The following is a 15,377-nucleotide window of genomic DNA, read 5'->3' as shown; positions in this document are numbered from 1 at the left end:
ATGAAATGTTCCCTTGGTATCTCTAATTTTCTTGAAGAGATGTCTAGTCTTTCCCATTCTATTGTTTTCCTCTATTTCTTTGCACTGATCACTGAGGAAGGCTTTCTTATCTCTCCTTGCTTTTCTTTGGAACTGTGCATTCAAATGGGTATATTTTTCCTTTTCTTCTTTGCTTTTTGCTTCTCTTCTTTTCACAGCCATTTGTAAGGCCTCCCCAGACAGCCGTTTTGCGTTTTTGCATTTCTTTTTCTTGGGGATGGTTTTGATCCCTGTCTCCTGTATAATGTCATGAACCTCTGTCCATAATTCATCAGGCACTCTATCAGATCTAGTCCCTTAAATCTATTTCTTACTTCCGCTGTATAATCATAAGGAATTTGACTTAGGTCATACCTGAATAGTCTAGTGGTTTTCCTACTTTCTTCAACTTAAGTCTGAATTTGGCAGTAAGGAGTTTATGATCTGAGCCACAGTCAGCTCCCACTCTTGTTTTTGCTGACCTTGGCTGCAAAGAATATAATCAATATGATTTCAGTGTTGACCATCTAGTGATGTCCATGTGTAGAGTCTTCTGTGTTTTTAGAAGAGGGTGTTTGCTATGACCAGTGCGTTCTCTTGGCAGAACTCTGCTAGCCTTTGCCCTACTTCATTCTGTATTCCAAGGCCAAATTTGCCTGTTACTCCAGATGTTTCTTGACTTCCTACTTTTGCATTCCAGTCCCCTATAATGAAAAGGACATCTTTTTTGGGTGTTAGTTCTAAAAGGTCTTGTAGGTCTTCATAGAATCGTTCAACTTCAGCTTCTTCTGCATCACTGGTCAGGGCATAGACTTGGATTACTGTGATATTGAATGCTTTGCCTTGGAAACGAACAGAGATCATTCTGTTGTTTTTGAGATTGCATCCAAGTACTGCATTTCAGAGTCTTTTGTTGACCATGATGGCTACTCCATTTCTTCCAAGGGACTCTTGCCCACAGTAGTAGATATAATGGTCATCTGAGTTAAATTCACCCATTCCAGTCCATTTTAGTTCACTGATTCCTAACATGTTGATGTTCACTCTTGCCATCTCCTGTTGATTCATGGACCTAACATTCTAAGTTCCTATGCAGTATTGCTCTTTACAGCATCGGACCTTGCTTCCATCACCAGTCACATCCACAACTGGGAGTTGTTTTTGCTTTGGCCCTGTCTCTTCATTCTTTCTGGAGTTATTTCTCCACTGATCTTCAGTAGCATATTGGGCACCTACTGACCTGGGGAGTTCCTCTTTCAGTATCCTATCATTTTACCTTTTCATACTGTTCATGGGGTTCTCAAGGCAAGAATACTGAAGTGGTTTGCCATTCCCTTCTCCAGTAGACCATATTTTGTCAGAACTCTCCACCATGACCCGTCTGTCTTGGGTGGCCCTACATGGCATGGCTCATAGTTTCATTGAGTTCGATAAGGCTGTCGTCCATGTGATCAGATTGGTTAGTTTTCTGTGATTGTGATTTTCAGTCTGTTTGCCCTCTGCTGGAGAAGGATAAGAGACTTATGGAAGATTCCTGATGAGAGGGATTGGCTGTGGGGAAAACTGTCTTACTCTTATGGGCAAGGCCATGCTCAGTAAATCTTTAATCCCGTTTTCTGTTGATGGGTGGAGCTGTGTTCCTGCTATTTACCTTGGGCCAAACTATGCTGCCCAAACTCGCTCCAGCATCACACAACCGCTGCTTGCTCCAGCAGAGCTCTAATTAGAGGACAGAAAAATTCTTACTTCAGTTTGTATTTTGAACACTAAATAAAATCTCTAGTTTTCTTAAACCTCATCAACAGTACTTTGCTTAGAGAGATCAAGTAACTTGACTGTAATTGGCAGAACTGAGTTTCAGATTGAAATTTCCTTTTTTTGCAGAGGGACAAGGCTTTGAGAAAAAAGGAAGCAATCCTCCTCTAAGGGACCAGTTCAGAATAATTTTTTTATATTAATGTTGGAACTTAAATTCTCTTTTAAGGCACATCAAAGATGTAGCTTATTGGTTATTATATTTACATATCTAACACACTGCAAAGAAACTGTTTTACTGTGAGGGTTATAATGTAGCATAATCTGAGGTTTATTGGAATTAAGTGTAACCAGGTGCTCCAAGTAAGTGTTTTGACAGCTAACGGTTATTTTTGCTAAATAAACTTGGTTATTAGGCTTCCTCAGTGGCTCAGTGGTAAGGAATCCACCTGCCAATGTAGGAGACACAGGTTCCATTTCTGATCTGGGGAGACCCACATGCCTCAGAGCAGCTAAACCCATGCACCACAGCTGTTGAGCCTGTGCTCTAGAGCCCCAGAGCCACAACTACTGAGCCCACAAACCCCAGAGCCCGTGCTCCGCAACAAGAGAAGCCACTGCAATGAGAAGTCCGACCACCACAACTAGAGAGGAGTCCTTGCTCTCTGCAATCAGAGAAAAAAACCCTCGCAACAATGAAGACCCAGCACAGCCAAAAATAAATAAATCAGTTAATTAAAAAATAAATACACTTGGATATCAAGAAATCATCTTATTAAAAGCCTTTATTGAAAGCCTACTAAATACAAGGTACCCTGGTGGCTCAGACGGTAAAGAATCCACCTGCAGTGCGGGAGACCTGTGTCTGATCCCTGGGTTGGGAAGATCCCCTGGAGAAGGGAAAGGCTACCCACTCCAGTATTCTTGCCTGGAGAATTCCATGGACAGAGGAGACTGGCGGGCTACAGTCCACAGGGTCACAAAGAGTCAGATACAACTGAGCAGCTTTCACTTTTCCACCTTTCATTGAAAGCCTGCGAAATACCAGGTACCCTACTAGGTCTACATACCTGACATAAATTACCTCTGATCTTTGAGACGGGAGAACTTGACTTGGATCCACACCATAGGTTTCCTCCCCCAGCTCTAATCCTTTTAACAATCTGCCCATGTTATGGACAAAGAAACTGAAACTTGGAGAAGTTAAGAGAATTCCCCAAGGTTCCGCAGTCCCAGAATGGCAGACTGGAATTCTTTCCGGGGTCCCTGACTCCAAATGCCGCTCTATTCCTAGCTTTCTTTTTTCAACATAATTTTTCATTGAAGTTTTTCCCCAAGAATCATTAATTTTAAAATGTATATTGTTTCATTGGAAATAGCTTCATTGCTTTTAAAGCGTCTACACTTCCTAATTGATTTCCTTTTTCTGGTACATGGAAACATACATACTATTTATATAAGCTACCTTGCTGATAACAATATGCTGCTGTTAGCTTTCTGTGTTGATATATAAAGAGCTAACTTGTGTGCATGTGCTCAGTCATGTCCGACTCTTTGCAACCCCAAGATCTATAGCCCGCTGGACTCCTTTGTTCACCGGATTCTCTAGGCAAGAATATTAGAGTGGGTAGCCATGCCCTACTCCAGGGATCGAAGCCTGGTGTCCTGCATTGCAGGCAGAGTCTTTACCGTCTGAGCCACCAGGGAAGCCCAAAGAGCTACCTTTCTCTTCCTTTTTCTTACCTTACTGTTTCTTTATTTTTATTTTTGGCCACACTGTGTGGCATGTGGGTTCTTTGTCCCCAGACCAGGAATCCTACCCATACCCCCTACAGTGGAAACTCAGAGTCTTAATGGCTGGCCTGCCAGGGAAGTCTCACATTATTCTTTTTAATGTTAGCCTAATGATCCTTGGATGCAATTTTCTCTGTTGAGGGGCATTTAGATCTCAAATCTTTCGTTATTGCAATAAATGCATATTTTTGTGTGCGTGTATACATATGCATATACACATTATGTGGTTATATATTCACATGTGTATATGTAAGTGTGTGTGTATCTTTGCTTGCCTTTCCAACCATCTTATTTTTTTCTTTTCCCTTGTTTTTATTTGTTTCTTAATTTATTTTTAATTGAACGATAATTACAAATTTGTTGGCTTCTGCTGTACATCAACATGGATCAGCCGTAGTATACATATGGCCACTCCCTCTTGAGCCTCCCTCCCACCTCCCACCCCATCCCCCGACTCTAGGTTGTCACGGAGGCCTGGTTTGAGTTCCGTGAGTCACATAACAAATTCCTACTATCTGTCTTACCTATGTTAGTGTATATGTTTTCATGCTACTTTCTCCATTCGTCACAGCGTCTCCTTCTTACCCCCTCCCCAGTGTCCATGTCTGTTCTCTATGTTTGCATCTCTGTTGCTGGCCTGCAAATAGGCTCATCAGTACCATCTTTCCAGATTCCCTATGTATGTGTTAATATTTGATATTTGTTCTTCTCTTTCTGACTTACTTCGTTCAGTATAATAGGCCCTAGGTTCATCCACCACGTTAGCACTCATTCAAATGCATTCCTTTTTATGGCTGAGTCATATTCTGTGTGCATCGGTACTACAGCTTCTTTATCCTTTCATCTACTGATGGACATCTAGGATGCCTCCCTGTCCTAGCTGTTGTAAATAATGCTGCAGTGAACATTCAACCATCTTATTATAATTATTTTTTTGAAACAAATTATTGGGTCAAAAAGTAGGAACTTACTTTTGATTGATATATTAGATTACCGTCCTGAAGGATTGTTTTAATTTATCCTCCCACTGGCAGGGTATAAAGTGTCCATTCCTCTCACCTTTGCCAACTTTGAATATTCAGTTCAGTTCAGTTCAGTCACTCAGTCGTGTCCGACTCTTTGCAACCCCACAAACCGCATCATGCCAGGCCTCCCTGTCCATCATCAACTCCCAGAGTTTACCCAAACTCATGTCCATTGCATCGGTGATGCCATCCAACCACCTCATCCTCTGTCGTCCCCTTCTCCTCCCACCCTCAATCTTTCCCAGCATCAGGGTCTTTTCAAATGAGTCAGCTCTTTGCATCAGGTGGCCAAAGTATTGGAGTTTCAGCTTCAACATCCGTCCTTCCAATGAACACCCAGGACTGATCTCCTTTAGGATGGACTGGATGGACCTCCTTGCAGTCCAAGGGACTCTCAAGAGTCTTCTCCAAAACAACAGTTCAAAAGCATCAATTCTTCTGCGCTCAGCTTTCTTTATAGTCCAACTCTCACATCCATACATGACTACTGGAAAAACCATACCCCTGACTAGATGGACCTTTGCTGGCAGAGTAAAGTCTCTGATTTTTAATATGCTGTCTAGAAAAGACCCTAATGCTGGGAAAGATTGAGGGCAGGAGGAGAAGGGGACGACAGAAGATGAGATGGTTGGATGGCATCACCAACTCAATGGACATGGGTTTGGGTGGACTCCGGGGGTTGGTGATGGACAGAGAGGCCTGGCGTGCTGCAGTTCATAGGGTCGCAGAGTCAGACACGACTGAGTGACTAAACTGAACTGAACTAGGTTGGTCATAACTTTTCTCCCAAGGAGCAAGCGTCTTTTAATTTCATGGCTGCAGTCACCATCTGCAGTGATTTTGGAGCCCCCCAAAATTAAGTCAGCCACTGTTTCCATTGTTTCCCCATCCATTTGCCATGAAGTAATGGGACCAGCTGCCATGATCTTCGTTTTCTGAATGTTGAGCTTTAAGCCAACTTTTTCACTCTCCTCTTTCACTTTCATCAAGAGGCTCTTTAGTTCTTCTTCACTTTCTGCCATAAGGGTGGTGTCATCTGCATATCTGAGGTTATTGATATTTCTCCCAGCAATCTTGATTCCAGCTTGTGCTTCCTCCAACCCAGCATTTCTCATGATGTACTCTGCACAGAAGTTAAATAAGCAGGGTGACAATATACAGCCTTGACTTACTCCTTTTCCTATTTGGAATCAGTCTGTTGTTCCATGTCCAGTTCTAACTGTTGCTTCCTGACCTGCATACAGGTTTCTCAAGAGGCAGGTCAGGTGGCCTGGTATTCCCATCTCTTTCAGAATTTCCCACAGTTCATTGTGATCCACACAGTCAAAGGCTTTGGCATAGTCAGTAAAGCAGAAGTAGAGGTTTTTCTGGAACTCTCTTGCTTTTTCAGTGATCCAGCGCTGTTAGTCTTGGCCACTATGATAGGAAAAGACAGCGCTTCTATGTGATCGTATATTTTTGATTATCAGAAAGGCTCACAGTCATCTTTTCATGTTTAATAACTCCTATTATCTTCTCTGTTTCACTCTGGTTATACAGATCAGACTGCCTTGTACAAATGCTTAGAAAAATAAGGTTAAGGAAGTTCCCTTAAGTTCCTGGGTTGGTGAGTGATTTTTTTTCATGAAAGACTGTTAGATTTTGTTAAATGCTTTTTCCATGCATATTGAGATGATCATGTGGGCTTATCCTTCATTCTATTAATATGGCATATTACATTAACTTATTGCTATATTTGATTTGATGGTATTTTGTTGAGTATATTTGCATCTGTATTCAGAAGAGATATTGGTAGTAGTTTTCTAGTGATATCTTTCTCTGGCTTTAGTAACAGGGTTATTATGGCCTCATAGGATGAGTTGAGAAGAGTTCTCTCCTCTTGTCTTTGGAAAGACTTTGAGAAGGACTGGTGTTAATTCTTTAAACTCCAGTAGAGTTCATCATGAAACCCTCTAGTGCTGGTCTTTGCTGGGAGTTTTTTGATTACTTTTGTTAAATCTTTTGTTAAAGATCTTTTATTAACACGCTACTCATGTTTTCTATTCCTTCTTGTGTTAGTTTTGGTGCTTTGTGTGTTCCTGGGAATTTGTACATTTAATCTAGCTTATCTAATCTTCACATAGTTACTCATCATATTTTCATAGTCCCTTTTATTTCTGTAAGATTAGTAGTAGTGAACTCAGTAATGAACTCAGTTTTATTCTTGATTTCAATGGTTTCTCTTTCTCTTTTTTTCTTGGTTCGAAAAAGGTTTGTCAGTTTTGTTGATCTTTTCAAAGAGCCAGCTTTCGGTTTTATTGACTCTATTGTTATCTGTTCTCTCATTTATGTCTGCTTTAATCTTTATTATTTCCTTTATTTGTTTGCTTTAGAGTCAGTTCTTTTCTCTGGATTCTTCAGTTGGGAAGTTAGGTTATTGATTTGAGATTTTTGTTTTTAATTTTTGGCTGCACCTCATGGCGTGTGAGATAATAGTTCCTTGACCAGCGATAGAACCCAGGCCTCTGGCAGTAGAAGCAGAGTCCCAACCCCTGGATCGCCAGGGAAGTTCTTTCTTGCTGATCGTCTGTGTATTTGTTCAATCCATTGTTGAAAGTAGGATTAATGTCTCCAGCTCTTATTTTCAAACTGTCCATATCTCTCTTCAATTATGTCACTTTTTGCTTCATATATTTGGGGGCATTATTATTAGGTATATGAATACTTTTAAATTAAATGCATTTGCCTTAAATATGTTTTTCTTTTCCATTAGTGATATAAACAATGCCACATAATCTGGATTTATTTGTCAAGAATAATTGGATGCTCTGATACATTGTTTTAAGATGTCTATTCTCCTATGTGTAATATACATAACAAAATTTATTTTCTCTAAAAATTTAGCTTTTGTGGGTTCCACAGAAAGATTGGGCTTCTCAGGTGGTACTAGTGGTAAAGAACCCGCCTGCCAATGCAGGAGATGTAAGAGATTCAGGTTCAATCCATGGGTTAGGAAGATCCCCTGGAGGAGGGAATGGCAACCCATTCCAGTATTCTTGCCCGGAGAATCCCATGGCCAGAGGAACCTGGCAGGCTACAGTCCATAGGATTGGAAAGAATCAGACACGACTGAAGTGACTAAGCGCACGCAGAAAAATAATTAGTTTTTCATTGGCTAGTACCATAAAAAAGTTGTTATATAAGAAGGTGACAAGTAACATTTGTATAATACAACTCTATAAGTATTTATATGTACATTTTCCATTTAACCATCATATTATCTGTGGAGTGCAGAAGACAACTTATATTCCTTTGGTGACACCATGCTGGTAACTTGAAATTGACTATGTTGGGAGTATTCATATCATAGAATCTGAAAATGCTACAAAACTGATAACTCTGTCCCTTGGAGAGTCAGTTGGTACCACTGCATTATGTCCTTTTTTCCAATTAAGTACAAAACCAAACAATTTTGAAGAGTAGAGATGTCATCCCCCAAATTACTCAGCTACCTAAGTGGTGAAATTAGATAACCACTCAGGTAGTTCTTCTACCTGAAAATACTTTCTTCCTAAGTATTCTTAAGATCCCACATGCATTCGTCTTCTCCATCCCAACAGATAGGCCTGAAGTGTTTTTGAATAGTTTCAACAAAATCCATTATCTATATTTATTTAATAGGATTTGCAACTCTTGTTAACATTAGACTATTGAGGAAAAAGTATTTCCATATACTGACATTTTAATGATTTAGGTTTGATTTTGCCAAGAAACTGAATTTTTTCTGGAAGGCTTTTCTTACAGTCTTTTTAATATCATGCTATTAGACAATCTTTAAATTCAGTGAAAATTCTTCTGGCAGAGGCTAAGACCTTAGGTAAAGAGATCAAGTAACTAAGAGGTTCAGTCAGTCCAACATCACTGGATTGGTAGGTTAGCAAGGCCACAGTGTGAATGAATACGTGCAGTCCCGTTTACACAGGTGTTTGTGGAATTTGATGGAGCTTGTGGATACGGAAGCCTGGTTGCAATATGCTTGGATTTCCCTCTCAACACTTTTCTAGGCATAAACATCCTTCAGTTTCTAGAATCCCCCTGCTTGGCACTGTTTACCTGCTAATCCCACAGGCTAAAGGACTGCTTAGTCTTCTTTAAGTTCTCATTGCTTTTCATTGGTGCCTCTATTGAGCCAAAATCCATCACTTTCATTATTACATTTCCTCTGCATTTCATATGTAATATTGTTGCACCAGGGTCCTGGGGTAAACCCAGGATTCTAATAAATGACCTATTCTGAGAATGAACTTCCTGGTGGCTCAGTGGTAAAGAATCCACCTGCCGGTGCAGGAGACGCGAGTTCCATTCCTGGGTTGAGAAGGTCCCCAGAGAAGGAAATGGCATCCCACTCCAGTACTCTCGCCTGGGAAATCCCAGGGACAGAGGAGCGTGGCAGGCTACAGTCCATGGGGTCACAAGAGTCCGGACACGACTGAGCGACTAAACAACAACACGATGCTGAGAATGAGAGATTATATCACGTGTGATTTAAGTTCTGTTTTCCTGCATGTATCCAGTTATCATGCTCACTTTTTTTTTTTTTTGGCTGTGCTGGATCTTTGTCGCTGTGTGAGGGCTTCTCTTGTTGCAGAGCACTGGCCCTAGAGCTCGGCAGTCTGCTTGTGGTGTGCTGGCTGGGTTACTCAGAGGCATTTGAGATCTAAACTCCCCTACCAGGGATCGAACTCATGTCCCCTTCATTGGAAGGTGGATTCTTAACCACTGGACCGTCAGGGAAGTCCCCTCATGTTCACTTTTAAGTACATGCTACACTTTCCAGTTGTCCCAGTCTTACTTTGGTACGTCTTCTTTCTGAATGAGCTATTCTGTATTTGTTCCTAAAGAATCTCATTCAATTTGTTTAATTTTGTCCCACTTAACCAGTCACACACAGTTAAAATCTGCCCCCCAAAATGTTAGTCACCCAGTTTGATGACATTTGCCAATTTAGTGAGTAAATTTGATTATGCATCTTTTTGTTTCTAAGTCATTAATAAGATGTTAAAAGCTCAGGACCAACTCTGGTGCAACTCCAGCCTAAGTGCCCTTATTTCAACACCCAGATGACCAAGGTCACTTTCTAGGGACTGCATCTACTCAGCAGTACATATGCCAGGATGATTACACAGTAAAGATGTAACGTGAGCTAAGTAACAAAGCTGAAAATTAAAACAAGGCTTAATAAAGATTCCATATGGAGATCAAGGACTTAGAGCTGGGCGTAGTCCTATGTTTTAATTTTTCTGATTCTTCAGAAATGGTTCACTAAACTGTCTTAATAGAATAATACATATTATGGAATCTGACTTCTTTCCTAAGACTTCTAGAAATTTAAAAATGAAATTTATCAGTTCTAATCTAGTGAAATTAATTCGAGTCCTAGTTATTCCTATAGTTCTTATTTGCAAAATAAGGACTCTAGTATCTCCCCTTTGTAGAGTTGTTGGAAAACTTTAGTGAGATGATCTGGGTAGAATGTTTAACATAGTATGCAGTACATAATAAGCACTGTCTTGCTGTTTGCTGAACCCAGGGTAGGCAAGGTGTGAGCTAGGAAGCTGGAAGAAGATGCGAGGAGCCTTAGGAACTACAGACATGCTTTATTTGCTGATGGCTGATGCAGCCGCAAGGGCTGTTCAGGTGGTGCTTATATAGATACACAGAACAACGATGGCATGTGGCCAAGTGAGTACATCATGATGTGTGTGTGCAGTGCTATAAATAATCTCAGCTGTTCCATAGCCATGCAGAGTCATTGTTTACAGAACATGGGGCACGAGTGAGAGAGCATGGGGCAAGAGAGCCTGACCACTGCCATCTTGGCTAATTGCTATTCCCTTATAAGCGCTAAATAAGTGGCTTTATTTTGTTATTATTATTGCTAAAATAGATACCATTTTTGAGCACCTGTGTTGGGCTGGATGCTAACTATAAGTCAGTTATGTAATGGTTTGTATGGTAACTTAACATACTCGTTTAGCACCAAACCAAAGCTGAAGGCTCAGTGAAATGTTTTGGTTCTGAAGACTACTTCTGTTTCAGTTTGGGACCCACCCTGGAACCTGAGGAAGTGGTAAACAAGCTGATAGATGGGATCCTGACTGAACAGAAAATGATCTTTGTTCCATCTTCTCTCAACTTTTTGTCATTGATGGAAAAGTAAGTGACAGTGATGTTTGTCCCCATGATAAATTTTTCTATTACATGTTTTCACTTGGATTTAAAGCCAGGAATTTGATACAGTACGATTACATGGATTAAGTTAATAAAAACAATAGTTAAGCTTAAGGAAGCCATCCATTTTTAAAACCACATTTGTTAATCATTCAAGCAAGATTGGAATGGGCTTCCCTAATAGCTCAGTTGGTAAAGAATCCACCTGCAATGCAGGAAACCCCAGTTCGATTCCTGGGTCAGGAAGATCCACTGAGAAGGGATAGGCTACCCTCTCCCTTATTCTTAGGCTTCCCTTGTGGCTCAGCTGGTAAAGAATCCATTTGTAATGCAGGAGACCTGGGTTCAATCCCTGGGTTGGGAAGATCCCCTGGAGAAGGGAAAGGCTACCCACTACAGTATTCTGGCCTGGAGAATTCCACGGACTGCATAGTCCATGGAGTCACAAAGAGTCGGATCCATGGAGTCACAAAGAGTCAGACACAACTGAGCAACTTTGACCTTCAAGATTGGAATAGCAATTAGTTAATTGCAATAGCAATTAGGCAACTAATTTCTATAAGTTTTTAAAAAATATTTTTTTAAAGAAAGAAGTTTGTATATTTCTGGAAGTCCTATCATAAATGCATGCATATGAAGGAGGGTAATTTTTAAGCGTTATTATATAATGGAATAATGTGACATTGATATTCGAGGAGATCATAGTCAAGTTTTAGACATTCATTTTAAATATACAACAGATAATCACTAAGCTCTTACTTTGTGCAAAATTATACTGAAGCATATTGCTAAGTAATCTTTTATACTGAAGGAATTGCTAAGTTATCTTTTATAATTTTAGAGACCCTTGAGACTTGCTACTTCAGATCTGGCCCATGGACCAGCAGCCTCAGCATCACCTGGGAGTTTGTTTGCAATACAGAATCTCCTGATTCCCCAAATCAGAATTTTCATTTTAGTAAGACCCATAGGTGATCTGTATGCATATTCAAATATGAGAAGCATTTCTTTGGAGCAGTAGCTTTCAACTTTGGTGCCATTAGAATTCACCTGAGACTTTTAAAAAAATGCCAACACCTGACACCTGCTCCCAAGATTCTGATCTAAATGGTCTGTAGTGTGGCCTGGTCTCTGAGAGATACAGCCTTCCAGCAATTCCAATGTACAGCCAAGATGCTGGTTTAAAGAATGTCTCATAACACATTACCCCGTTACTTTTCTGGAAGGCTATTTGCCAATGAGGCTGGTTAAGGGGAAACAGAAGAGATGGCTTAGGTCAGAGGGGGAAAAAAGCCTCTTGCCACTTGTCCCTAGAGTCAGGCTTCTGTGACATAGATCACTTGGGAAGTCAGTTTAAAAAATAGATACCTGGATCTTACCTCTAGAGATTTTAATATAAGGTGTTTAAGTTGGGATCCAGACATCTCTTATTTCAACAGGCAGTTGTTGCAGGCATTTGATTCAAAGATCATACACTGAGAGTTACTGACAGAGAGTCAAAAAAAAAAACCAAGAGATCAAAAGCACAAGTGGCTTGTGTCAGGCTTTTAAAGCCCCTTCTGCTGGGAACTATGGTTGAAACTACCTTAAAGTTTAGGTAGTAAAGCTTCAGGGTCTTCTTGGTGAATAAATGACTTAAAACCTGTGAAGTGTTTCACATTACACTTGTATTATATAAGTGCTCAGTGATCAGTCCTTTAGAATATAACTCTGAGAGAAGGAATTTTGCCTGGTTTTCATCACTGTATCCTCACACTTTGAAGAGTTAATGGACACGTTTGTTGTTGTTGTTTAACCACTAAGTCATGTCTGACTCTTTTGAGACCCCATGGACTGTAGCCCTCCAGGCTCTTCTGTCCATGGAATTTCCCAGGCAAAAATACTGGAGTGGGTTGTCGTTTCCTACTCCAAGGATCTCCCCAACCCAGAGATCGATCTCGAGTCTCCTGTGTCTCTGCATTGGCAGACGGATCCTTGACCACTGAGCCACCAGAATTAGCTAGACAGGTTGTCACATAGGAGGCACCAAAATGTCTGTTTGTTGATTAAATAAAGATTACCTAGACCTTTAGCATAGAGATTCACAGTTTGTGTTCTAGAGTTAGATGAAGCTGTGTTTTTACAACTTGCTCGCTGCATGAACATAGATGAGTTATCTAACTTTTTTGAAGCTCAGTTTCTTCATCTGTCATATGGAAACAGCAAAACTTTGCAGGGCTGTGAGGAATAAACAGAATAATGCATTTAAAATATCTAGTATATGATAAAAATACATATTTATATATTGATGCTATTATCATTGTAATTATCACTACTATTAATATTACCCTGATTTTCCTCTGAAATGTGAATGTTTGGTGCTCAATTTTCAAACCTTATTTTAATTCCATCTAAGCAGATGTCTGTATATAGTTACACTGACTTACATACTCTGTTTAGTTTCTCTCAGGCTCATTGGAATGTGACAAGTTCCTCAGTATGGCTTAAGTGTAGGGTAGGGAGAAAAAAATTAAACCTACTATGTGTCCATCACTGTTTACAGCATTTTATATGTTTTGTAATTTATTCATTTTTAATTGGAGGATAATTGCTGGACAGTACTGTGTTGGTTTCTGCCCTACACCAACACGAGCCAGCGTTTTGTGTTAACACATCGATTCTTTACAAGAACACGGTGGCACAGGTGCCACTTCCTTCATTTACATGGAAGGAATTTAAGCTCTTCTGTTAAAGAACTTTTTCAATACTATGTTCAAAACCAAGTATATTGTCTGCATTTTCTTTTAGCAGTTCTGCTTCTTTGGTATCTTAGTGGAACATTTTAATAGTTTCTAAAAATTAGTTCCTATTCTTACTTCCTTTCCAGTGTCAGGTTTCTTTTTTTAAGAGCCTTTAGCATCTGAACTCTGCATATAAGTTAAATAAGCAGGGTGACAATAACAGCCTTGACGTACTCCTTTTCCTATTTGGAACCAGTCTGCCACAGTTTATTGTGATCCACACAGTCAAAGGCTTTGGCATAGTCAATAAAGCAGAAATAGATGTTTTTCTGGAAGTCTCTTGCTTTTTCCATGATCCAGCAGATGTTGGCAATTTGATCTCTGGTTCCTCTGCCTTTTCTAAAACCAGCTTGAACATCTGGAAGTTCACGGTTCACGTATTGCTGAAGCCTGGCTTGGAGAATTTTGAGCATTACTTTACTAGCATGTGAGATGAGTGCAATTGTGCGGTAGTTTGAGCATTCTTTGGCATTGCCTTTCTTTGGGATTGGAATGAAAACTGACCTTTTCCAGTCCTGTGGCCACTGCTGAGTTTTCCAAATTTGCTGGCAAATTGAGTGCAGCACTTTCACAGCATCATCTTCCAGGATTTGACATAGCTCAACTGGAATTCCATCACCTCCACTAGCTTTGTTCATAGTGATGCTTTCTAAGGCCCACTTGACTTCACATTCCAGAATGTCTGGCTGTAGGTGAGTGATCACACCGTCGTGATTATCTGAGTCGTGAAGATCTTTTTTGTACAGTTCTTCTGTGTATTCTTGCCACCTCTTCTTAATATCTTCTGCTTCTGTTAGGTCCATACCATTTCTGTCCTTTATCGAGCCCATCTTTGCACGAAATGTTTCCTTGGTATCTCTAATTTTCTTGAAGAGATCGCTAGTCTTTCCCATTATGTTGTTTTCCTCTATTTCTTTGCATTGATCGCTGAGGAAGGCTTTCTTATCTCTCCTTGCTATTCTTTAGAACTCTGTATTCAGATGCTTATATCTTTCCTTTTCTCCTGTGGTTTTTGCTTCTCTTCTTTTCACAGCTATTTGTAAGGCCTCCCCAGACAGCCATTTTGCTTTTTTGCATTTCTTTTCCATGGGGATGGTCTTGATCCCTGTCTCCTGTACAATGTCACGAACCTCTGTCCATAGTTCATCAGACACTCTATCAGATCTAGTCCCTTAAATCTATTTCTCACTTCCACTGTATAATCATAAGGGATTTGATTTGGGTCATACCTGAATGGTCTAGTGGTTTTCCCTACTTTCTTCAATTTAAGTCTAAATTTGGCAATAAGGAGTTCATGATCTGAGCCACAGTCAGCCCCTGATCTTGTTTTTGCTGACTGTATAGAGCTTCTCTATCTTTGGCTGCAAAGAATATAATCAATCTGCTTTCGGTGTTGACCATCTGGTGATGTCCATGTATAGAGTCTTCTCTTGTGCTGTTGGAAGAGGATGTTTGCTATGACCAGTGGGTTCTCTTGGCAAAACTCTATTAGCCTTTGCCCTGCTTCATTCTGTATTCCAAGGCCAAATTTGCCTGTTACCCCAGGTGTTTCTTGACTTCCTACTTTTGCATTCTGACTCTCTGCGACCCCATGAACTGCAGCACACCAGGCCTCCCTGTCCATCACCAACTCCTGGAGTTCACTCAAACTCATGTCCATCGAGTCGGTGATGCCATCCAGCCATGTCATCCTCTGTCATCCCCTTCTCCTCCTGACCTCAATCCCTCCCAGCATCAGGGTCTTTTCCAATGAGTCAACTCTTCACACAAGGTGGCCAAAGTACTGGAATTTCAG

At 40.4% G+C, this 15,377-nt stretch overlaps 1 protein-coding gene across 1 annotated transcript in view; it reads left to right on the top strand.

Annotated features, from left to right (window-relative positions):
• The window catches only part of HSD17B11 (hydroxysteroid (17-beta) dehydrogenase 11), a 50,063-nt gene that overhangs the window by 32,778 nt on the left and 1,908 nt on the right, over window positions 1-15,377 (top strand). Inside the window, exon 6 of the mRNA XM_010833783.1 lies at window positions 10,671-10,787. Coding sequence (XP_010832085.1) covers window positions 10,671-10,787 — 117 coding nt within the window. The remainder of the gene's footprint in view (window positions 1-10,670; window positions 10,788-15,377) is intronic.

The sequence above is a fragment of the Bison bison genome, unplaced genomic scaffold, assembly GCF_000754665.1.
Source record: "Bison bison bison isolate TAMUID 2011002044 unplaced genomic scaffold, Bison_UMD1.0 scf7180017863888, whole genome shotgun sequence".
NCBI classification, from domain to species: Eukaryota; Metazoa; Chordata; class Mammalia; order Artiodactyla; family Bovidae; genus Bison; species Bison bison.
This window is presented reverse-complemented; position numbering and strand designations above follow the sequence as displayed.